This window comes from Phragmites australis, chromosome 4, assembly GCF_958298935.1.
Source record: "Phragmites australis chromosome 4, lpPhrAust1.1, whole genome shotgun sequence".
In the NCBI taxonomy this organism is placed as follows: domain Eukaryota; kingdom Viridiplantae; phylum Streptophyta; class Magnoliopsida; order Poales; family Poaceae; genus Phragmites; species Phragmites australis.
Window position 1 is genome coordinate 14,078,110 of NC_084924.1, and position 24,747 is coordinate 14,102,856.

The following is a 24,747-nucleotide window of genomic DNA, read 5'->3' on the forward strand; positions in this document are numbered from 1 at the left end:
TGTAGCCATAAAATACTCTCCGGTCACGTCGATCTTATGAAAACTACGCACGACCACGGATGGATTGGCACCGGCCTGGGATGAATATAATTGATGCTTCTCGATCTTGTCATGCATCTCCCACCAATGACGCACTGGTATAGCAGAGCATCGTCAAAAACATTGTAACTGTACCATCCTTCCTTCTTTTTTTAATGAAGAGAGTGTTCACATCAAATGCATCCAAGAGATTAATCCATGTACCTACGACACATCGGTGATTTCATCAAATGGTAGGTGCAATGCAAGCCTTCTCCTTTCATTTTTTTTAAAAAAAAAACCTAACGGCAGCCCAACAAGCAACGAAAGATAGCTGACGTAGCATATGTGACGTCGATGGCGTCCCCTGAGATATAATTTTTATTTTTTTATTTTTAAATCCAAAAATTGTAAATATATACGTTCATTTTGGATTTTTGCAAATCTATACTCATATCGCCTTGCTGATGCTACCTACATATCGTCTTTTCAACGAGCGATAGAAGATCTGTGAGGGCTCGACCTTGGCGATGAGGCCATAGTGACACCCATGTCGGACGCCACCTATCGGTCACCCGTTGGAAGGGCAACAAGTACCCTTCCAACGAGCGACAAGGGTCGTGGCACCACGTGAGGAAAGACGATAACTTTTCCTATTTAAGGGGCATGTCGACCCTCCCATCAAGCACGGTGCTCATTTGTGCCTCCAGCAAACTGAGTGAGAGTGAGAGGAGAGGAGAAGGGAGAGAGAAGAGGGAGGGGAAAGCAGCGAAGTCCTGTCAAAATTTATATGTGGATTTTAATAGAACGTTAGCTGTTTATTTTATTATGATAGTGTAGATTTAGCACATATAGTTATTATAAGCCGAAATAATAGTATAGTTTTTTATTGATTGTAGGTAAGTATGTCGGATAAGTGGCATTTCAAGATCCGTTGGGATTTGACTAAATGGACAAGGGTATATCTAGACCAATGAAAAAAGGCTTTTGTGACATTGTACGGCTAGTTAATGCAGGGTTTCAGAATAGATTTCGAGCAACAAGAGTTGACCGTTAGCATTGTAGTGGACCATGGAAGTGAATGTGTTCACTTGGATGTCTTCCAGTTAATTGATACCTAGGTTTAGAGGAGGTACCTAGAGCGGGCAACTAAGAGGGGTTGGCCACCTATGTTGCTTGCACAATGATGGTACAAAGAGGGAGTTGTATGATGTATGTAATGTGGAGGAGAATGTATGAGTAGGCCTCAGCCAATCCTATGGAACCAATGAGTGAGGAAGACATACGATAAACTCCCACGGTTGCTTTGCACCATTGCTCATAGGAACCCTAGAACTTACTTTGACACGTGCACTACCTATCGATGAAGGAACATGGTATGTTGGTCTTGCAGCACATATTATTTGCCTTCGGAACATGTATTGGAGCTTTCCAGCATTGTCACCCTATACTTTGCATCAACGGTACCTTTTTTTATCGGCAAATACAAGGGCCAGATACTCACTACAAATAGAGTTGATGAAAACAATCAAGTATTACCAGTGGCGTTCGACTTTGTTGAGAGTGTGAACACAGACAACTAATATTAGTTCCTACAGCACGTCAGGCATTTTCTTGTGACAGATTGTCCATATGTTTGTCTTACACATGATCAGCATGTAAGTATTCTGCAGGCAATCCTTGACCAACAGAATGGTTCAGTAAAGCACCAAGTCAAACCCATCTAGCAAGATTTGAAGAGCCAGTGGTGCATGAGATATTCCGATACTAACTTCTATAGGCAGTTCAAGAACAAGAACATGATGAACCTTTTTAAGAGGTTGTGTAGTCAGAATCAACAATGAAAGTTCAAAGCCCTGCGGAAAAGACTAGATTAGCTGACCATGAAGCAAACAAAAGAGCATGCATGGAGGTCAGTGAGTGGACATGAGGACATCCTCATTGCTCTATGTAGCTTCCCACTGGATCCTCCACAATTGAGGAGGAGGACATGGTCTTCTGTTAAGACACTCCGAGTGGATTGAGAATGAGTCAAAGAAGAAGTGAGCTTTGTTGTATGACACCAACGGGATAAGGTACGGAATTATAATGACAAACTTAGCTGAGGTCTACAATTGGGTCATTTAATTATGGTGTGAGGGGACTATCACTAGTCAAAATTATGGAATTCATTTTACAAGGGACCTACAAATACGTCATGGACCGATTTGTAGTAGCGTCAGTGGCAATGAATGAAAGTTGCTTGATATATGGGTCCAAGTTGACTCGATACATGGCAGATAAGATGAAGAAGGCATAGATGCACCGGGTGAAGCCAATGGAGACCATGCATCATCGATTTGAAATTTTATATAGGGACAAATGTGAGAGGGGGAAATCGTGAAAGAGTTATTAAGGAGTGTGTGCTCACTAGTGAAAGATGATGTTGTAGTTGCTACAAGCCAAGACTACTGCACAAGTCGTGCTCCCATGTTATTGATGCTTGTGTTGAGATTGACTTGAGGCCTCGAAGGTATATCTCTAAGTACTTTATGAAGGAAACTCTCTTAGAGACATGGAACCACGAGCTATATGGGTTCATGATATATGGGTTTGCAAGACCACACGCATTTATAATGACATGAACAAATCCAAAGTCGGGTGTCATGTGCAATGGTGCAACAAGTGTTATGATATCGGACACACATTCAAAAGGTGCACCAAAGGTCCATCAGGTGGAAATGACAACGAAGTAGGTCTTTCTGGCTCATGTTCTGATGGGAGATGTCCACGACCTCATCGTTCATCTCCTTCATCCATGCATTATGGAGTTGTGTGATATTTTGTTGTCATGTTGTAATGAACCTTGCTATGTGAAATTCTTGTTGTTGAACTATGTTATAACGACTTAAGATGTAACGAACTATGTTGGTATTGTAAGATTGTGTTATTGTAAGTTTCTGTTATGATGTAAACTTGTTATTGACTTATTATAAGTTTCTGTTATATTTAATTGTTTACTAATTTTAAAATTACGATGCTATATCTTACTAGGGTGTCATGGATTCCTACATAAACCACCTCTTCGGAGTGCCACACTGGCATGAGCGTCCTTTGTGCTTCTATGGTAACTAAGCCCGATGTTGACGTTCCTCAATGTGGAGACCTTTGGTAGTAGGTTCTTCATGTGTCTCAGGATTAACCCCGATTTTATCGTGTGTTCTTCTTTTCCACTCTTTTCACACCTGCTAATTCCATATTGCAAACCACACTAATAACTCCACCTTTAATTGTTAAACATCCTTATCGTAAGGAATGGATCAGTGTGGTGAGGCCACCGTTCAATATAGGATGGATCAGAGAGGCTAAAATCAAACAAAAGTACGAGATTGGGATGAAGGAAGAACGACAAAGGCAGGAGACATGTCGTGCGTGGCAACAAGAATGGTAGGTGCAATACAACATTCTAATGCTCTCAAATTTTAAAATACTACCAATTTATTTTAGAATTTTTTATGACTATTTCGATAGTGTTTTGAATTTTGAGAGCAATAGAATGTAATATTTATTTGATTGTTGCTAATCCAATGATTATTTCGATATCTAAATGATTTCAAATGAAAAAAAATCAACTACAAAATTGTAGATCTTATCGAGGCTAAAATTTTCATATAAAGTTTGTTCTGTCCGAGTTCGTATGATGAAGTTATGAATTTTTTAAGATAAACTGTCATCTATTTTCAGAGACGGTATTTCTTTGTGAACCGCCTCTGAAAATGATCCTATATTTCTACATGCGATTCCTTATATGAACCGCATCTGGTATTAGATAACAGTTTATCTTAAAAAAATTATAATTTTTTCACACGAAGTTGGATGACAATAAAGTTTATATGAAAATTGTAGGCCTTGACGAGATCTACAATTTTGTAGTCGGATTTTTTTTCAATTGATTTCATTTAGATATCCAAATAATCGTTTGAAGTTTCAGATAGAAGATATCAAAACGAATGCATATGCTATTATGATTAGTAGTAGTTCTGTGGTGGGATGATGAGGAGAGTTCGCACGAACTGAGAGGTTTCGAGTTTGAGTGTCAAGAATCGCATGCACATATATTTCGTGCGAAAAAACTTGTGACTTGCGACGTCGCGGCTGCGAGGGTTCTTGATCGGTCCAAAAAAAAATTCACTTTTTTCGAATAAAAAAATATCAATTCGGAGGGCCGATTATCACAGACGGTCCGTTTTAGCAAACTGACTATGAAAACCTATTTTCATAGGTGGCTTCTTAAATGAATCATATGTGGTAATAGGTTTCTGCAGCGATCTCTTTTGCGTCTGTAAAAATCGTCTATTTTCACAGGCTTTTGACCACAGACGGGTACGCTAAACGCCTATAAAAATATATTACTATCCACTTTTAAATATAGTTTTTATAGTAGTGACGCAGCATCGAATGTGAACTCAAAGATTTGCCCCTTGCTTCGTCTTGATGACGTTGCATCTGAGAAGCTTCCACTTGACTAAACCTTGATAAATATACCACCCAAAGAGCTTCATAAGTTCTCTCTCTTGCTCTCTGCTGCTACTTCACCAGCGTCTCAATGCCCCGTTCGTTAAGCTTTTGATAACATGGGGGCAGTGGAGCACGACGTACGGTGACCGGCGGCCATGGCATCAACCTCACAGCTAGCCACAATGTATGCTCTCTCTCTCTCTCTCTCTCTGTCCTGTTTTCTTCATTAGTTTCAAATGACTCTCAGTTTGAATGGGTTCATGAATCTGGTAAACGCTTATACTCCTCGGTGGGGATTTAGATGGAAGTGATATAGGAGATGAAGTAGATAAATAAGGCTGGAAAATATCCCATACGTAATTAAATGTGTTTAATCTCATAGATCTCCCGTTGTTTCCATAGAAGGACTAGCATAGACTTAAACGCCTAGATGATTAGCTAGATGTGTATATGCAAGGATCAGCATCGCCCACAACTCTAACAGAAGTGCCAATCTCAAGAACAGCAGGACACCGTTCCAGCTTGTTTGCACAAAATAGTTGTGCGTCATCTGATAGTACAACTTCTTGTCGATTGGTCATGTAACCTAGTTGCCAGTTACTAAACCACAAGATTAAGGATTATGTGTATATAGGTATAATCTTATTGAACTTCAATCAAGCGAAAGAGAGGCATTTATTTTACGTTCGTTCCTTAACCCAAGAACTGCATCTATGATGCAGAGGCAAAGGAGAAGAGAAGGAAGAGGAGGCGGCGGCCGCCGGCAATGGCAGCCAGCTAGTGCTGCCCGAGGACGGGTACGAGTGGAACAAGTACGGCCAGAAGTTCATCAAGAACATCCAGAAAATCAGGTATATTTCTTCCAATCGGCATCGCTCATAAATCACATTTCGACTTTGACGCGGTCTTTAAAACGTATCTTCATCGTATTATAAAATCAGGTAGCATTTTGATTTCTTGGTACATGTCCGCCACACGCGTACATGGGCTCAGTAAATTGCTCTCCGATCCGTCGACCAGCTTTGACCTAACTCCCCGTGCATCAAGTATTTCTAATTTAAGCCGATGTGACGGCCACTGGTCGAATTACCTCGTGCATAGGGGCTGTTTGGTTAGGGAAAAAAAAGAGTCAAGTCAAATTTTAGTAGTATCTTAAAAATTTAGTTTCTATTTGGTTTGATATCAAAATTTAGTTATGTCTCGAAAAAATTTGATGGGTTAAAAAATTTTATAGTATTTCTACATAAATCTCGAAAGATTAAATCGTCCGCTAAAATTTTTAACCGGTTAAATTTTAACTTAATCTCAAACCAAATATCATTTTACGGATCAAAATTTGTACTACCTTAATTTAGCATCTAACCAATTTTTAGCTTAATTTAACACCTGTTTGAGCCAAAAACCAAACTAACACCATACAATACAATACCAGCTTGCTGCCGAATCTTATCATCACGAACAATCGCCTCAGAAATCGTCACCTGCTACGGTCAAAGCGTGCGCAAATTGCACACGAGTCGGTACGTGTGCGCGAATCGATATTTGATGCGCGAGCTCAACGGTGCAGGACCTACTTCCGGTGCCGGGACAAGCGTTGCGGCGCGAAGAAGAAGGTGGAGTGGCAGCCGCGCGACCCCAGCAGCGACCTCCGCGTCGTCTACGAGGGCGCGCACCGGCACGGTTCCCCTCCGTCGGCGACTGCTGGGAGCGGCGGCGGCGGGGGGCCCAACCAGTACGAGCTGAGCGCGCAGTACTTCGGCGGGGCCCGCACGCAGTGACCCCCCGGTTCCGCCGTTTGGGATAAGGAAGACGTCGCTCGTCTGGTCCATCACTGGCCGACACCGGCCGGCAGGTGGCTGGTGCTGCCCGTGCCGCCGGTGGCCATCAGGTGGCGGCGAGGCCCTGTGGCGGTAGTGCCGGTTGACGCCTTGCGCCGGTGCAGCGTGATGTTTGGTTGGGGGCCTAGTTACTTCGGGTCAAATCTGCAGTAGAAGCATGAATAAGCCGCTGATTACTTAAATCTGTAGTGCCGTCATACGACAACTAATGGGTGATATACGCATGAGACGATTAATTAGCGCTGCACCTCGCGTTGCCTGCCTGCTAATGATAGTGCATTGCTTATTATACACCAATCGAATCTTGTTTCTTCCCCATCCCTCGTGGGGCCTTCAGCTACTTACGCCTTCGGATATAGATGCTAGGATATAGGGGCTGTCTAGCTTGCTGCACATACGACCCTTACAAAAATTTGGTAACGCCAAAACGCGGGCGTTACCAAAACATGGACAAAAGAGTGATGTTTGGATGGTAGCTTTACCGAATCATGTTCAATGCCATATCAAAATTTGCAAATTTCTAAGCATTAAAACAAGATAAAACTAACAGAAGTCGGCATCATAACTTCCCTTGACCCATTTTTTTCAAATGAGGCAGGCATGGCAGCACCATGATTAACACGAATGATACAAGAGTACCATGAAATACAATCTCATGCCATATGTTATTACACAATAGAATTCAATCCTTCACTTAGCATACAACTTCATAATCGTAAACGCAGTGAAATTTGAAAGCAGAAATACAAGAAACTACATGTCAGTCAGCGACCACAGCAGTACAAAACCGGACCAATGGCCAGCTGGCTGACTGACTGGTTCCACCGAGGATTAATCCCCCACTGTCCTAAACGTTAAAACATCTCAAATACAACTGATAACTGACAACCGGTCACAACGTAACAACAGTACATAGCGATTGCCCTGTTACACACAGTGCCAGCCTTTTCGTCATTGCACAGTGCACTGGAAGATACTCAGAAAAGACTAAGACTCATGTCTCAAAGACGAACTAGGGCAAAATTTCTCAACTCTTTGTTAGTATTTCAGTGAACACTGCAACCTCATGTGACATGCATGTACCCTGCAGTCCACACTAACTACTCAAATAGACGCCCAATGAGGTGTATCCGATCACCAAGACCAAATGGACCAACTATGTCTCCACCACAACAAACCCACCCAACCACAAACACACACATCGAAGGTCACATAAATTACAAGATGCTATAAGCTCCACCAGACATTTATGTACAGTTAAATTTTACGGTCACGCAACAGAAAAACCTCAAGGAAGCTTGTTAGGAGCATCTGGCCTCCACAAGTCATCTGCATACAGCATACATGATGTATCAAGGGGGAAATTAGTCTTTTAATATAAATTCCATTATTGCATGCATTGTTCACACAGTATGACAAAATAAAAGAGAAGGGAAAGATCCCTTCAAGCAGCTATTTAAGTGGAACAGATATAATGGCATACTATCGACATGCATCCTTCGGTGAATGATATCAAACAGCATAACACTTCAGCCATCTCGTAATCGTACATCAAACATGAAGGCAGTTAAATATTTCAAATCACCCAACTATATTGATGTACCCTCAGCTTCTCACTAACCTTCACACAGTAAAGGACACAACAACATGACAACAAGTTTGTTTGCATCACACAGTAAAGGACATGTTTCCAACACAGCAACTAAGCATTACAATATTACTACCAAGTCTATCTAACAATAATAACACACAAACGGTGCCCAGTGCCCACTCCCACATGTTCCTAACATGACATAGATCGATTACAGTTATCCACCTTATTACACCCACTTGATCAACAGAACAAGAGAAATCTTGTTTCCTGCCTTCTAGCACACACTGTAAATTTAAAACATAATAAAAAACTACATACCATTGCTGAACTTTTCTGAACTCTGTCAGTACAGGATAGATGTTTTCAAAGGCAGTGTACGTCTCCTCTCTCACCTGGAAACAAAGAAGTATGAAATGAAATGAACAACCAAGAGAAAATGGTGGTATATAAAGCATACACAAGAAATGTACAGCTAACCTTTGCTCCAGTCAAAACAATCTTGCCTGAAACAAAAATCAAAAGAACAATCTTTGGTTGTTTCATCCGATAGATAAGGCCAGGAAAGAGTTCTGGTTCATACTGTAAAATAAAGTGCAAAATATAATTACTAAGGAATGGTACGCGGAACGGGGCAAAAATTTACTATGATGCTAAAAGAAACAAAGAATCATTCCACGTACACTCGAGAAAGCACCATGCGAATATGCAAGGCCCTCAAGCCTGATTGGAAACTTGACATCACAAGAACCAACGATATTCTGAATCTTAAAGTCCTGACATAGCATGACAACTCAGTAACTGTCTCACAAAATGAAATTGCTCAAAGCACTGGTGAATTTAGACAAATGTGAAAATAATTACCTTAAATTTAGCAGGAAAGCCAAGTTTCTGAATAATACGAGCATACTGGAAATAAAGACTAGTGTTAGAATTCAGAATTCTTTCAGCAAACTAGATCCAACTTATAAAAAATGGTAGCAAGCCGTATGGCACCTTTCTCGCTGCAAGCTTAGATTGTTGTTCGCTCTTCGCTCCAGTACAGACCTGGTGATACAAAATTAAATGTTGCTTGCTTCAGCATTATACACAAGTACAATGGATGGATGCAATATTGTAGTTCTATATGAAAGAAATGCAATTCAAAATTTAATAAATACACCCTTTGTTTCTTTTTAAAAGGCGTATAAGGATTTGAAAGTCTTCAAAAGTATACTTTGATCATTAATTTCTCTTACAATATCCTATCAATTGCTACAAAATCAATATCATATTAAAAGATCTGTGAAATAAGAATCTACTGATACAACTTTTGTACACTAAGCATGCACATAATTTGACTAATTGTTGGTCAAAACCCACAAAGTTTGACCTTTTCAAATCCTAATACACTCTATAAAAAGAAACAGAGGGAGCACATGCTAAAGGAAACTTCCTTCCTTTGAAAAAATATTGATGCACCACTGCATTTCATTTAATGTCCATGATGACGACCAAGAAAGTCTACTTTAATGAAGACATTAATCCAAATAAAATCTCAGTAAACACCCATCGCAATATATCATTTGGAAAAATATAGATTTTATTAAACATAGGTTAGAGAGGGTAACAACATTAGTTTCTGATGCTTGATGATTGAGAGAAGTAAACTAGGAAAAAACAATCAACAGAAAGATGACTACTCTTTCTATTTTTGGATTACACAGCCCTACCACAACAAAACATGTCAAAAATCAGATCAAACTTCATGTAGGTGCTAAGTGCAGCTAGAATTCTGATGTTAATGTGAGGGCAGATTATACCACCAAAAGCATTTTAACAATAAAAAAACATGTACATCCTTGAAAATTTCATAGTATAGGAAGTTGGAACCATACCATTTTACCCGATGCAAATATCAGTGCTGTGGTTTTGGGTTCTCTTATTCTCATGATAACTGCAGCAAAACGCTGTTTACAATGAGAGAAGTCAGCATACCATATACTGTAACAGAGAAAAGGTTACAGTGTTACATTATACATATCACTGAGAAAAAGCATAGTAATCAGGTTGCTAAATTGTACTGTTACAAGCGAAGACACATTGTATCTCTAAACATTTGTTTCATTTAGTACACGTGCTTTATTGAAGTAAATTTTACCATTCAAGGGATAAGACCAAAGTGCAAGGAAGTTATATAAGCTAAAAGTTTAGAACTTCTTTGACAAGGAATATTGTGGTTATTCACGGGACAAGCTGGATACGAGTATGCATCTTGTCCTAAATTAACTACGCACAACTCCTTGAATGCCAGTTACCCAAACGACATAGATAAGACAGTACTCAACTCTATTCCAGGTCACCCATTAGTCACTAGCACAAAATTATTTGCACCCATGGACAAGGGTAGCGCATTGTTACCAAGGATCAACATAAGCAACATTATCATACCATTGAACGTTCATATTTCCACACAATATCACATATGATAGATAAAACCACTAGGAAATACAGTGTCCAGAGCAAACCAAATGCCCTTGCAAATCTATGGCTTTGAGGTCATCATTATACCTTTGGGTTATATTCTGCATTGCGTGCTTGCAAAGCAATTGCTTTGAGGTCTAGCTTACAATCCAAATTAACTGTCGATACGATATTCCTGTCATCAAAACAAATGGCCACACACGTCAAACAAGCCATGAACGAAGCACTGCAACATAAACATGTATTCATTTTGTAAACAATGCAACAACACAGGATTGGCCTACAATCAATGCATACCATCAAGTCTAACAATATAATCATGGATCGAGCTAAGTATCATACTCTATACATGGATCAGGCTGGTACAATTGTCAGCAAATTATAAGATGCTTTTCACGGATTGGGATGATGAAAACATGCATGACGTTCTGTACAAGCAGTCAAGTACAGCTCGTACGAAAAGTCATACATTTAATCAGGATAACATACTTAACATAGCTGGATTACAAATGTTACACATAAATCAATGGTCATTCACGACGTTATAACATTCTTCGTCATGCTTGTGTGTGCACGGCGGTTTGACTCTCTCTACTCACAGATCTTATAACTGAAATTAACCCTCCTGGATGGATGAAAACTCACTAAACAACCACTAGAACAGCAATATCTTAACCAGATCTAGCTCATTTCGCAGCTCCCAACGCACAAACCAACCACTCCCAGTCCCACAGACAGCACCTAGACCGAACCCAAGGCCGTCTCCAGACACTCGAAATCCCAATAACCCATCCGCCCCGCGACCCAAGACAAACGGGATCTCTCATCCAGGCGAGACGCCACAGATCCGGGACTTACTGGAGCGTGGGGACGATGCCGGAGGGGTGCTTGGACAGATCCACCGGCTGGCTGCCCTCCAGCCCCGCCTCCGCCATCCGAATCCCTCCTCCAAATCCGCACCCAGCCCCAACGGCTCCTTGCCCGAAATCCGCGCCGATCCGGGCCAAATCGAGGCCGAAATGGGCGGGAAGGAGCGCGCGGGTCGCGAGTTCGAGGGAGGAGTTCGAATTCGGGGTCTTTTATAGAGATCGTGAGAGGCGTTGGAGAGGAGGGGAAGGGAGCTAGGGTTATCTATCTAGCGAGAGCGAGGCGGCGTGTGAGACAGAGAGGGGGGGGGGGGGGAGTGGTCTGCGGCTGCTGCTGCTGCTGCTGCTGGTGGATGCGTGCGGGTGTTGGGTTGGTCGGTGGACGGGGAGCAGGCGGTGGACGGGAGCGGGGTGTGCTTTATAGGAGGAGCTGTTTGACCGGCTGTGGCCGGTCAGGACAGGGTGTGTTTTGCGGAGGTTCGTTTGTACGTGGTGGTTTTTGATACGTGTGCTATTAGGGATGGAAACGGATCGGATACGCATGGAATCGAATTCGGATAGTATGATTTATCATATTTTAATCTAAATACGAATACGGATCCGGATATCTTCGAATACGAATACGAATCGGATAGTTCAAATACGAATCCGCATTCGGATATCTACTCGATCTTCGAAATTTAGGTTGGAAATTTAAATTTTTGAAAAAATTTGACTGAAATTTGATAAAATTCGAATGAAATTTGTTCTACTTTGATTGGGCCGGAATTTTACAAATTTTGTTCAAAATTCATGTTGGAAATTTAAATTTTTGATCAAATTTAACTGAAATTTGATTGAAATTGTTCCAATTTGATTGGGTTGGAATTTCGTTCATATCTAAAATTTCTAAAACTTTAGCAAAATTTGGTTCCCTGGTTGGCGGATACGGATACGAATCGGATATATCTCGAATTCGGATATCCACATTTGAATCCGAATCTCGAAAACGAATTCGGATATATCTATTTTAGTATCCATTTCAGAAACAAATACGGATACGGATATCCATATTCGCATTTTAACAGATACGGAATCGGATAATTCGGATTTCCTGCCATCCATTTCCACCCCTATGGGCTGTGGACTTCAGCGGGGCCCTATTGTCGGCCACTGGGTCGAATGGGCAGATTGGTGTGAGAATTTGTAGGATGGGTCCGTGAGGATTCTTCTACTATCACATTTGCATTTTGTCACTCATGGCCTCGACTCCTGGTCTACTAAGGTCGTACTTGATTTGGAGCCGATGCTCCACCCGTCAATCGCCGGCGTGCTCATGTGTTTTTGCCTGGTGTTTGGTTCGACGCCCACGCGTTGGCGCGCCCGTATGTCTACGCCCACGAAACGCGATCGCTAGTTCATTTTTTTCCCGCACGCGGGAGAGACGAGGGCGACGAAATCCTACGCCACGCGCATTGGCGTGGCTCGACGGGCACAAATAAAACAGGCCCTAAGACCCTATTTAAGATAATATATATTATTTGGAGTATGTAAAATAAAATAAAGTAGTTTAAATATTTTTTATAAAATAATAACTAGATGTCTAAATAAAAAATCCTCAATTTGCTCATAGCTTTCGCTCTAATAATTTCTAAGTTAGAGACGACCAGCTTCAAAAATTCTTAGACCAAACATGCCCTAAATTTGTTTACAAATTATATTAAAAGATCTAACCTTTATATTGAACAAGAGACGAGTAGCTGAGTTCGAGCTTATAGATGGGCGGAACGCTTGAAGGCAACCAAACGAGCCTTTGGTTCTCCAACTAGGTACAAAGTTCTCCCGGAGAAAACCCTCCGAGGCACAAGGAGCTGGTCCTAGGATCAAACCCGGTGGACCGCTCGCGCACCTGGCGATGCTACTCAACCAAGCCTCGCTCGCTCAGTCCTTTGGTCTTCTTAATTTTGCAAATGAAGCATTTGCATTTTGCAGGGCACAGGCGCAATGCATCTGAGGAATGTAGTTAGGATCAATTTGATTTCTCTCTAAATGGAGCACATGAAAGACTAAGCTAGAAAAATCGTTCAAAGAAAAGGATAAGCTAAAATTTTGCATGTTAAATCAAGGCCATCAATTTGGTTGCATAATTTTTGGACAGCTTCGGCTCCCAAACATGAATTACATTATCAAAATAAGGTGGTTGGCTTATCAAATTTGAGGTATTGAACCAAATAGTGGTCAAATCTGCATACAAACTTGGTAAGCCAAGCTTTGGCTCTTGTGGCCATCAAATCGGATAGGACCTACATACTTAATCCAAAGCTTTTGTTCGAACTCCGTACTGAGCGGTAGGAAGTACAAACAGTATAAAGTTAGCACAACACAATACTCATGCAAGTGTATACATACACCATGCCACATCAGAATTTCAGAATCCTCCTATAGCTAAATTGAAATATACCAAAACACGATCATATGGATTCTGGAAGCATAACATTACATTGTCATCAAGTTTTTACAGGATATGTTTTGGGTGGACCACAATGGTCAGCAGGACTAAAGACTATCAGAAGCAGTACCCTTCAGTAGCTTCAGATGGATCTGAATGTGCATCATCAGCTTGTAGCTCAGTATATTTAACCCAATCACCCACTAAAGACTGAAGTTGTCACTGGCTCTCGACGAGTCCCCCCATGTTTGCCTCCTCTCGGTTCAACATTCAATCTTCTATGACTGAAGGAGTTTTGACCGAAGAGAGCAAGGTTTTTCCCATACTTCTGTTACTTTAGACACCTTTCTGATGTACGATTCATGGTATTTGCAAAAACTTCACGGTTTTGATTCAGCTGGCTGACTAGTGCCTGCAACATCGACATGATCTTTTACAAATGTTCGAAGGCATCCATTGATTACCCGAGGAGCACCGCCGTCACAAAACCGCTTTGCCAAATCTACTGCCTGGAAGACAAGGGGCATCAAGAGCCATTCATTATAGTAGTTCTAGTAATAATAATGACAATAATAGTTATAAAAGAAAACCATCCATTCTACCTTTTCCATGCAACTTATAGATGCGTAAAGTTGAAATATGCAAAAGCAGATGGGGAGAAAATAAGAACCTCGTTAATGACAACTTTGTGTGGTGTTGCTTTTGATGTCATCTCTGCCATAGCAATATGAAGAATGCAGAGCTCAAGAATCCTTGCCACAGGCTCATCCTGACCATGAAATTTTCAGTGTATCAGCAGCAGGTTTTGCTGTAATTCAAACTGGTGAGTGATAATAAAAAACAAACAGGCACTACCTGGATACTAGTTTGGTAAACATTAAGCAGATTATAAACTGAACGAACAAGGATTCAACAAGAAATCCATTATCTTTCATATTTTGAAATTTTATTTCAGAAAAAAATATCCGAGTTCTGGTGGCAACAACAAATACTGAGATAAAATAATTAAGATTAAGGAAGTGCTCATTCTTGTTCTTCAGATTATGTATTGAATCACTTCCCTCAGCCTTGGGGTGCCTATCAGAAATAACTTTGCAGGCAAATCAAGTATCATGATGAGGTAAAAGTACAAAATTATATGGATCATGCCACAATGAGATTACGGGTGACCTACTGACCTCAAAAGTCACTGCATCATACTGAACAAGTGGCTAAGCAATGCCAAAAAAAGAAAGCAGGAAAATCCTAGATGGCCATACAGCTTCTGGCATGCACCAAAGTGATTGTCCAGTGCAGTGAAAAAAAGGTTAGGTAAAAGTATCCAACCTTCCAAGTCTGGGGAATTACTTTGTTGATGATATCAACATGTTTATCCCATCCACTGGCAACAGCCACTAAAAGTTCCCTGGACAATCTGCACTAGAAAACATCTAATCAGAAAGGCAAGTACAAGAGCAGCAGAGCTAAAAACTAAAATAGGCATTAAATAAATCACAATCACATATATCAAAACTATATCAGAATGCAGAACACAGTGTGTAAAATACTCGATATATGCCTTTAAGAGAAAGGGAAAAGAAGGAAAGCATACCGTAAAACAATGTTGTTGTAAACAAGCTTTGGAGGAGCTGAAAGAACTTCTGCTTCTGATCACAAGACAACAGCATGTCAAATTCTTTGCACGAGGATAACCGACTTACTATTTGTTCTTAAGGGAACGTGCAAATCACCCAATCATATCAGGAAGGATCCAATGGGTGTGATTTTTTTTCTTTTTATGGCTGGGTGGGCAAGAAAAGGATTTGACTCTTGAAGATATCAACTCATACGCCTGCTCCATACATTAAAAAACATTTTGGGTACTTTCTATGAGAATATCCATAATTACTCAGTTCATTTCACAATAGACTAACACAAGAAATGTCTATAGGGTTACTATGAGCAAAGTAACATGCATGATCAGGATATGTTTATGGTGTTGAACAGTATAAACGCCATTGAGCTGATGGAAAACATGCAGACTAACGAAGGCAAACAATTTTCAACTTATTGTCGACTAAAAGTATAATCAAAACATAGCTTGAGAATAGAGTAGATCAAGATGAACCGGAGCTTAGAGTGATGGATTATGGCATGTCACTCTTAAAACTGTCCACAAACAAAAAAATTCAGATACAACACCCTTTAGATCTTAAGGTCCAACTCATTAGCCTACTGTTCTAAAAGGTGGCCACCAGGCCTACCTAGGTGGCATTTAGGAGCTAGGTGCCACCCTCCAACCTAGCGCCTAGTCATCAACTAACCCTGCTTAGGAGCAGCTTGCACTTTCAGAACACTGCATTAAACTAGTTTGAAGGCCTGAAATTAACAACAACAAGTTGAAATTGTTCTATCACGCCCTTCAGTTTTCATATGCATGATCTGTATGGTCATAGGCACGAGCCCACAATAAAAACATAGCCTAAGTTCATTAATCTATTTATCAAACATATAATGCTCCATTGCTCTCTTTACTTCAGGAAACCACAATCATATGTATAAATGAATAATAATATGAAAAACATTTCAAAACTTAATATTTACAACTGAAACTCACTATAAAATATGTTCAACGAGGAATCAACCAAATTTTCTGGTGGGTTATGATGGAAATTGTCCGAAGCACAACAGTAAAAGATTGCTATGATGGAATTGAGGTAGCCAACTGAATTTTTGCTCTTTGGGAGCTCCCTGGGTCTCATCTTATAGTTATGATTAAATTGGAAGTCTGAGATGCCCCAAATTTACGAACAAGAAGTTATGGTTCCAACAGTAATGACATTAACATCTAGAAATGAACCGGAAGTTGCATGCTGATAGTTGTTACCATTGGCTGAATCCTTCTCGTTCTGATTGGTCAGCTTCTCAGCCTCTTCTTCCGTCCCAACCTCGAGGGGTCCCCCGCCGAAGCTCATATGGTTGTAGCTCAGCAAGCATGCCTTGTCGAAAACAAACCCAGGCTCTGAACAAACCAGGGGAAAAAACGAAATGAGAGAACGAACAGCAAGTAAAACCCATGTAGAGAACGCTACAAATTTGCAATCATGCAACGGGGTGTCCAGCCGAGCAATTCGAAAAGCCGATTCTTCAAACAATGCACGACGAAGAAGCATTCGAAGAAATCCTCACCTCGTCTTGCGCTGACCCTGCGGTCGAAGAGCCGGACGACGTCGGCGCCCTCCAGGCACGCCGCGTAGGAGATCATCCTGAGACCGGGAAAGGCAGAGATTCAGCTCGACACAGAACCCCAGCCAAGGGCACACGGAACGAAAGAAACGAGTGGACTTGGGGGATGGGACTCACAGCGCGAGCTCGCGGGCGGCGCGGGGGCTGCAGAAGCGGCCGGAGCGGTCGACCTTGGCGTGCGCGGGCGCGGGCACCGCAGACGCGGGAGGGGGCGGGCTGGAGACTACCAGCGGCGCGCGGGAGGAGGCGATGGCACGGGGCGGTAGTGGAGCCTCGAGCGCCAGGGCGCGCCGCGAGTCCAGGCCCGCGAGGAGACGGCGGGGTTTTGCCGCTACTGAGGAGGAGGAGAAGAAAGTGCGGATGGCAGCTGCAGCCTCCATTTCGCCTGGCGCGTGCGGGGGTTGCCGCCGGCGGAGTGATGAGAGGAGAGGACGACGCGGCGAGGTGGAGCACTGGAGCGAGCTCGAAATGGAGCAAGGAAGGAGGGGATAAGGTGGTTGCTGGCCGGGAAACGCGCCCGGCAGACGGGAGCCGAGCGCAGCGCCTGCACAGGCCTCGCTTTATTCTGGGCTGTTGTTCGAGGTGCGGGCCTCCAGTTTTGCTCCTCGGCTCGTCACCGGCATCTGGGCCGCGCCTCGAGTGGGTCTCCCCTGACGGATTTTTTTCTCTGAAATATATTTTTTTATTAATATTGCTGAAGATTTTACAGAAATATACCCGTCGTACTCTACAATACCAATTTGTTTCAAAAAATTGTGACCGTTTAGATGGTGTTTTGAATGTCTGAGCAAATGAACGCAATATTTTTCTGATTTTTTTTAAAATCGCCTAACAAGAAAAGCGAATTTTCCCTTGTCGGCCTATAGTTGGGCGAAGGGGGCCTATTTATTTAAAATTTACAAACGGTGGCCTAATTTTTAAATATCAATAAAAGATAAATATATTAGAAAAAACGGACAGAGCTCTTGCAAGGCAGATATTTGGGCTAAAAAAGCGCGTGTGGTGGGGGATTTCAGCGACATTTTAGCCTGCACGGGCCGCCGTGGCGAGTTGAGACTCGTGACAAGGCATCTACATCACTACATGTAAAGCATGCATGCATGGGCGCGTGGCAGCGCCGCTTGGAGCCTGGGGATGGGAGCGTGACGAGACGACGTTGACGGGGAAGAAGCTGGCAGAACGGAAGGGCGCCCACGCACGGCGACACACAAGGCCGGTGGCCTGTGGCTCCAAGTCCATTGTGCGCCGGCCGATCGCTGTCGTGCCCCCATGGTCACGGAGAGCTGATTAGTGATCACCCTGCCACCTGTTTTATTATACAAACAGCGAGTAAATCAGAGGTTGCACGCAAATACGGCATATCATGGAAGGGATGCGCTCCCGTGTCCAAAAATGTGGCCATATTAGAATCTGTATACGTTAACCATGAGTGAACTGTCAATCTTACAAATTTGTAATATATATAAGAGATGTTTTAAGCAAACAAATCTAATGATCAAATATAGGAGTTTTTATATAGGTTCGAATCTCTCTTATAATAATAACTTTACGTCATATTTATCTTGTATTGATCTGAGCCTGTTAGAAGGGTGGTGTGTGATTAACCTAGATAAATCTATCCTGGTTACCGACTTTCTTACTCGGCTTGTGATATCCTACAGCTTGTGTGATTTGTAATGGCTTGTAAAGACTTCTAATGACATATAAAGACTTGTTCTCTATAGAGGCCTCAGACTCTGTATATATACGGGGCGTCATATATCCTCTAGAGTCTTCCTTCCCGTTCATGAAGATAAACTTCATTATTTACAGGATATCTTGGGTGCAATTTTATCTCATCTAGAGATTTCTTTCCTGGAGATAGAGATATATCTCGAGAATTGTGAAAAACTCTAGGGTGTCCAAATACGGTAATTATCTAGTAGTCTTCGTCAAGCCCCCACTAGTACGTGAAATGAGGCTACGATGGATCAAATATTTGATCAACAAAGATAAGCATTTTGTTCGATCGTGTCATCGAATAAAACTTAGGTTCCCAATTAGGATGATATGTCTAACTGGGTTTTCATATAATCTATTCGGAGTTCTGAACGCCTCCAAATTCTCAAGTGGGTCCTTGAGAAGGTGTTCCATCTGAATAAGTTTTCTGATCAGTCTGAAAATATCATCTCATCCCCACGGGAGGACAGGAAGGAGAAGATTTGTCACTGATCGGGTTTGAAAGTTAGACCGTCGCACGGAGGTTTCAAGTAGTGGTGAGAATCTTTTACCTGGAAGAAGTTCATGATTACAGTGGGAAAATACACGAGCATGGTGGCGAGATGCGTTGATCTCCTCGGGTTACTGCTCCAGCTGCTCTGCATCCGTCAGACATTAAATGCGATAAAACAGGAGATCGTGTCATGTTTGTGGTTCATGCAACTGTAGCAAGCTATTTAGAACCTTTGTAGTGGTATATCAAATTTTTAGCTTTTTTAATTAATATTTTAATAATAGACCCCATAACTAAATTGCCAAGAATTAGGCTGTGTTTGTTTCTGCTTCTGAAACTGCTTCTCCTACTGGCAGAAGCCAGAAGCCAGAAGCCAGAACAAACGAGGTTCTGGAGAAGTGGCTTCTGGAGAAGCCAGAAGCCTGTTTCTGAGGAAAATGAACTAAAGCTGAGAAGCTCGCTGAGATGTGCTTCTCTGAGAAGCTATGTGCTGAGAAGCCAAAAATTTATTGCAGAAACCAACAACCTATTTCCAAAAGCAGCTTTTCAGAAAAACCAAAAGCACTGCTTTTCAGAGAAGCTCAAAAGCAGAAGCTCAAATAAACACGGCCTTAGCCTCTTTTGTCAAGCCTAGTGTCCAACATAGCAAAATAACCGTCATGCCACATGCAGTGGTGTGACTATGCCTGCCATGCTGGACCATGCCTGTGCACCTTTACACACGGCAGGGTAAGAGCAGTTCCAGCGTTGATTTTTCTGAGTGCTTTGAGGAGATAGAGAAAGATTATTAGAGTGTTTCACACTGGAGTATTGGATGTTAAGAAGCAACAACTTAGCTGAGGTGCTTGGTTTTACACCTGGTGCTAGAAATAAAATAATATTTTCCATGGCTATCATTTCAGTTGGCCGTTGGCCATGCCTGTTGCAACTAGTCATTGCAAATTGGCAAGGTTCGCTCCTACAAATTGGCACATGGCTGTACATATCAATACACATTGATCACTAGGAACCGGTCATACAAAAAAAACACTACATCCAAGAAAATCCCATGGATGATTCAAACCCTTTCAACCCTTCAAACTCCTCTCCTTAAGAGCAAGAAAACACCAGCAACTGATCCATTCCAGGGTACCTACCATCACAGTTTGCAACCAATTTCATCTCAATTCAACCTACAATTCCAATCTCAGTTTCCTCGAAACCTCAATCCTTATGGCATGCCTCCAAACTACCACCCATATGGAGGTTTTCATCCCGGCATTCCATATGAAGCCAACTTCAGCTTTCCTCCTGTTGGAGTATTTGGAAGAGGAGCTGCAATTGAAGGTGTTCGGTATTCATCACCGGTTGAGTCCATGGCTTATAGCCATGGTGGTGCCGGCTCAGGTCCAGCTTCACCAATATCCCCTGCACCACAAATCAATGAAGATGTCAGCAACAAAGAGTGGAGTGATAATAGTGATGGTGAAGAAAAGAAAGGAGGGCGGATGAATTGGAGGGAAGAAGAGGATCAGAAACTAGTTAGTGCATGGTTGCATCATTCTGTTGATTCAATGAATGGGAATTTGCATAGGGGTGAAAACTTTTGGAAGAAAATTGTGGCAGAATTCAATAGCAACATCAGACCAGAAAGAAGAAGAATAGTTGCACAATGCAAAACACACTACACCAAGGTGAACAAGCTCGTAGTGCATTTCAATGGTTGTTGGATTAGAATGCAACGTGCACATGGTAGTGGAGAATATGATGACAAAATTATGGCAAAAGCCCATGCAATTTACAAAACAAAAACACAAGGGGAGACCATTCACGCTGGAGTACTGGTGGAAAGCAGTGAAGGACCAACCAAAATGGGCAAAAAGAAGTGAGAACTAAGAAATTCTTACAAACAAGAGATTGAAGCACAATAAATCAGGGGCTTACACATCTTCGAACCAGAACCCAGTGAACGGCCTCGACCTGAAAGTCAGAAGAAGGCAAAAGCAAGACTGAAAGGGAAAGAGAAAAAGCTCACATTAGAACTGAGCTTGGAAAGCCTTAAAGCTAAGAAGATGAAACTTTATCATGAAGCAACAAAGAGGAGAGCAGAAGCAATGGAAAAAGCAGCAGACGCCACAAAAGAGAAAGCAAAGCTTGAGCTGCTGAATAAGTACCTGAACCTGATGGCTGTGGATACTACAGGGTACAATGATGCACAAAAACAACGCCATGAGAGTGTGCTATAGTATATGCAAATGCAGCTATTCCCTGCAGAGAAGTAGACATTAGTCAAGTAGTTAGTATGCATGTATTAGCTTCAGTGATCAATGTATCCAAGTACCATGTATTAGCTTCAGTGATCAGTGTATCCAAGTACCATGCATTAGCTTATGTTATGAATCAAGTGTATTCTAATCACAAGAGGGGTTAAACAGTTGTTTCCAAACTTGCCATTGTACATGAGTAGTGAGAAACCAAGTGGAAATATGTCTTTGTTTATTTGTGATGAGTGCTTGATAAGATTGTAGTCTTGGTTTGATGAGTTTTGGGTTGCATAAGCATGTCTATATGTTGCAAATATAATCATGTCTGACCAAAGGTGAACAGGGAATGGAGTTTATATTTTTGTCCTGAGTCCAGGAAAATTGTAGTTACCGGATGGTCTGATGTGTAAGAAATTATACACATCGGATAGTCCGGTGATCAGAGATAATGCACACCAGAGTTTTTTTTACAGAGGCAAAACTTGGACCGTGCATCGGATGGTCCGGTGTTCAGGGGATGTGAACACCAGAGCATTTTCTAGAGAGATATGTTTTTGGTGCCAGGTGAAGGTCGACCCACCGGATGGTTCGGGGATGGAGCTCAGTACACACCGGACAATTTTTCAGAGAAATCTGTTTTTGGTGCTAGAGAGAAGATGCACATCGGATAATCTGGTGATGAGAAGAGTGAACACCATAGAGTACACCGGACCATTTATCAGAGAGGTTGCAAAATGGGGTCTGATGCAGATGTACTTACTGGATAATCTGATGATAGGCTTGGTACACACCGGAGGTTTCACTAGAGGGTTTTCGAGAAGGTTTTTAGCAGAGAAATCAGTGCACACACCGGATGATCCGGTGTTCAGAGACGGGTACACACCGGAACATCCAGTTTTCAGAATTTTTTTATGGATTTGGTTCTTCTACAAGGATTTTGATGTTGGGCTAATTGGAGATATTTTTGGAGGTTTGGAGAAACGTGTTTGCTTGTCTAATGTTATAACGATGATAGATACAACTTGACGGTCGACGGCGAGATGATTAGGGCCAAGCAGGGAGTTTGGTGCTGGATGATCAAGGAGGCCAGACGGAGTCAAGGGTGATCCTAGCTGTGTACATGGAGGTCAAGCAAAGCATGTAAGGAAGGATGATTGGCTCCCTGCCACCTTGCATCTTCTCGTACTTTTTCTACGTGTCATAGGGACGCAATGTAAGTGTCAGCACGACATACGATAATTGGCTTATCTTACCATTAGATCGACATGTGGATGTATGAAAAGTGCTTAAGCCAATGGCACTAACAGACGGTGCTTAAACGATGCGAGCGGTCTATAGCGTCCGGGCTCCTCTCCTGACCTACCCTGGGGAACTCCACTTCGGGGTAGAAAACACCCCTAGCACTGCTCATATATCGTCTCAACTTTTCCAACTCACAAACGGGCTATGGCATCCGGGTTCCTCTCCTGAATTGCCCCTAGCACCGCCCTGCTCTCTTTTTCAATCTTACCAACTCATCATCCCAACATATCATTTCTTTGTAACTGTAGTTGAAATTCCTGCAGCTCGTGAACAACGGTGACATCCATCACTTGACTTTTACCGATGACCTATGCAAGGCTAAGCAATTACCGCATCACTTTTAAGTTGGATCATGATATGTTATACCCAAGCTACAAGGATCATGATTAACAACTTTATCAAGGTAGGTATGATGCAACAAAAAGGATCTACCAGATTCCCGACATCGACTCCTTATCACATGCATCTATGACATATAGCAAAATCTAACGTATTGACCAACTATTCACCAAAATATAGAAGAGATATGATAGATGCTTGTCTTGTGCTGCCTGTTGTTCACCCATGAACTCCACTGGTTCACCTTTGTGTTCAAACTCGAGATGCACCATAGTGTATGACCAAAGTGGAGATGCAATGCTTCATGGCATGAGTGTTAAAGCATTAATGATTCCTTAAGTGAGATTAGTGTTAATCATTTACTAATTTCCTGAATTAATTAAGCTTAAACAAAGCTTAAACCTAATTAGAAAGTTAATTATGCTTAGCATGAGGGTAAATATTTTTATTGAACAGGACATGAAACACGAAGATTAGCAAAATTGGTTTCATCAATTTTGGAGTTACCAATAATTAAATATGAATTAATAAAGCTTAAGCACATTTACTTAATTAAAGAAATGTCAGCATATATTTCATGCCTCCTAGTATTTTTAATATGTACATAATGATAATACATAGCTAACAAAATTGGTCTCATAATTTTTAAAGCTATATTTAATTTTCTACGCATTTTACAAGTTTTAGCCGAATTACTAGTGTGACAGTAAATCAATTTTGCCATTTTCTAAATAACCAGATTATTAAATGACCCTAATCCTTTTTGTATTGGCGGCCACCTAGCCATATAGGCTGACCGTTGGTCCGGCGGGTTTGACCCGGGTCAAAATTGACCTTCGGGCCATGGCCGGCACCTCACCGGCGAATGACGGTGGGTTTTGGCCGGCCGAGGACACCAACGGAACAATCGCGACATGAGGAACCCATCTAGGGCACAGGTGGATGACAACGATGGCAGGAGAGCGGCCAATGGCGGTGGCAGTCTGACGCACCGACGGCGAACGGTGGCCCAATCGGCATGACCGAAGGCACCTATGGCATCTACACGAGGATGCGGATCCAACGGCACGCCTATTGGCCGATAATCCCGGTTGCAGCTCGGTCGGTGATGTGCACAGTCGGATGGTGGTGAACGGTCGTACGAGGAAAGCGCACCGGCCACGCGCTAAGCCCAAATTGAAGTGCGCGAAAGGTAGAGGGGAGCACAGGGAAGCTCACCAAGCTCTTGGTTGGGCTGGAGAAGCTTCACAGCGATGTGTCATCAGTGAGGGGTGGAGGGGATCCGCTGGAGAAGAGGAAGGTGACGTTTCTGAGCTCGATTTGCACGGGAAAGCCGGGGAAAGCGGCATAGGGCGTTGAGTGATCCACCCCGAGGCTTCACACGGTCGGGCTGAGGCTAGTCGGAGCTCGGGCATGGTGGATTGGAGTACAATGGTGTGGTGTTGTGCTGTGCTCTCTATTCGGCTGAGAGCGAGCGTGAGGTAGAGAGAGACGTGAGTGGGAGGGAGGGAGATAAGGGCAAGAGAGAGAGAGAGAGAGAGAGAGAGAGAGAGAGAGAGAGAGGTATGGTGGTGGCCGAACCCCCTGGAAGCCTCGGTGGCCGATGATGTGGCGTTGGCCGGCCTCAAAAGTCCACAACGGCGGTAGCCCTCTCAAAGCCTCTCGACTGAGTAAGAGGAGGGAGGGGATGACGAGTGGAGCCGATATGAACAATGACTGACTAAA

At 42.4% G+C, this 24,747-nt stretch overlaps 3 protein-coding genes across 4 annotated transcripts; 1 reads left to right on the top strand and 2 right to left on the bottom strand.

Annotated features, from left to right (window-relative positions):
- Positions 1-4,572: 4,572 nt before the first annotated feature.
- LOC133915763 (WRKY transcription factor 71-like) lies at positions 4,573-6,589 on the top strand. The gene is made up of 3 exons (XM_062359058.1): positions 4,573-4,699; positions 5,238-5,366; positions 6,083-6,589. Exons 1-3 carry the CDS (start codon positions 4,671-4,673, stop codon positions 6,291-6,293), a joined length of 369 nt encoding a protein of 122 aa, XP_062215042.1. The 5' UTR covers positions 4,573-4,670; the 3' UTR covers positions 6,294-6,589.
- Positions 6,590-6,968: 379 nt separating this feature from the next.
- Positions 6,969-11,581, bottom strand: LOC133915762 (TATA-box-binding protein 2). Of its 2 annotated transcripts, none has more exons than XM_062359056.1 (9): positions 11,266-11,581; positions 10,495-10,582; positions 9,822-9,893; positions 8,941-8,991; positions 8,809-8,853; positions 8,628-8,720; positions 8,425-8,526; positions 8,266-8,339; positions 6,969-7,682 (listed from the first exon to the last, which is right to left on the bottom strand). In XM_062359056.1, coding segments are annotated over exons 1-9 (603 nt in total). In that variant the 5' UTR covers positions 11,343-11,581; the 3' UTR covers positions 6,969-7,681. The 2 variants fall into 2 exon arrangements, with proteins under 2 accessions (XP_062215040.1, XP_062215041.1); XM_062359057.1 differs by having other exon boundaries at positions 9,822-9,927.
- Positions 11,582-13,619: 2,038 nt separating this feature from the next.
- LOC133915764 (uncharacterized) lies at positions 13,620-17,468 on the bottom strand. Its single transcript, XM_062359059.1, has 7 exons — positions 17,044-17,468; positions 16,870-16,946; positions 16,568-16,702; positions 15,293-15,347; positions 15,028-15,115; positions 14,372-14,470; positions 13,620-14,210 (listed from the first exon to the last, which is right to left on the bottom strand). The coding sequence occupies exons 1-7, from the start codon at positions 17,304-17,306 to the stop codon at positions 14,082-14,084; spliced, it is 846 nt and encodes a 281-aa protein (XP_062215043.1). The 5' UTR covers positions 17,307-17,468; the 3' UTR covers positions 13,620-14,081.
- Positions 17,469-24,747: the final 7,279 nt, after the last annotated feature.

Coding starts and splice junctions, on each gene's coding strand:
- LOC133915763 (XM_062359058.1), top strand. CDS start 4,671: ATGGCATCAACCTCACAGCTAGCCACAAT. Junction 4,700..5,237: donor ACCTCACAGCTAGCCACAAT/GTATGCTCTCTC, acceptor TCTATGATGCAG/AGGCAAAGGAGAAGAGAAGG. Junction 5,367..6,082: donor AAGAACATCCAGAAAATCAG/GTATATTTCTTC, acceptor TCAACGGTGCAG/GACCTACTTCCGGTGCCGGG.
- LOC133915764 (XM_062359059.1), bottom strand. CDS start 17,306: ATGGAGGCTGCAGCTGCCATCCGCACTTTCTTCTCCTCCTCCTCAGTA. Junction 16,947..17,043: donor GCCGCCCGCGAGCTCGCGCT/GTGAGTCCCATC, acceptor TCCCGGTCTCAG/GATGATCTCCTACGCGGCGT. Junction 15,348..16,567: donor CGAGAAGGATTCAGCCAATG/GTAACAACTATC, acceptor TCTTGTGATCAG/AAGCAGAAGTTCTTTCAGCT.
- LOC133915762 (XM_062359056.1), bottom strand. CDS start 11,342: ATGGCGGAGGCGGGGCTGGAGGGCAGCCAGCCGGTGGATCTGTCCAAG. Junction 8,721..8,808: donor GCTTTCCTGCTAAATTTAAG/GTAATTATTTTC, acceptor ATGCTATGTCAG/GACTTTAAGATTCAGAATAT. Junction 8,340..8,424: donor TTGTTTTGACTGGAGCAAAG/GTTAGCTGTACA, acceptor CTTTGTTTCCAG/GTGAGAGAGGAGACGTACAC.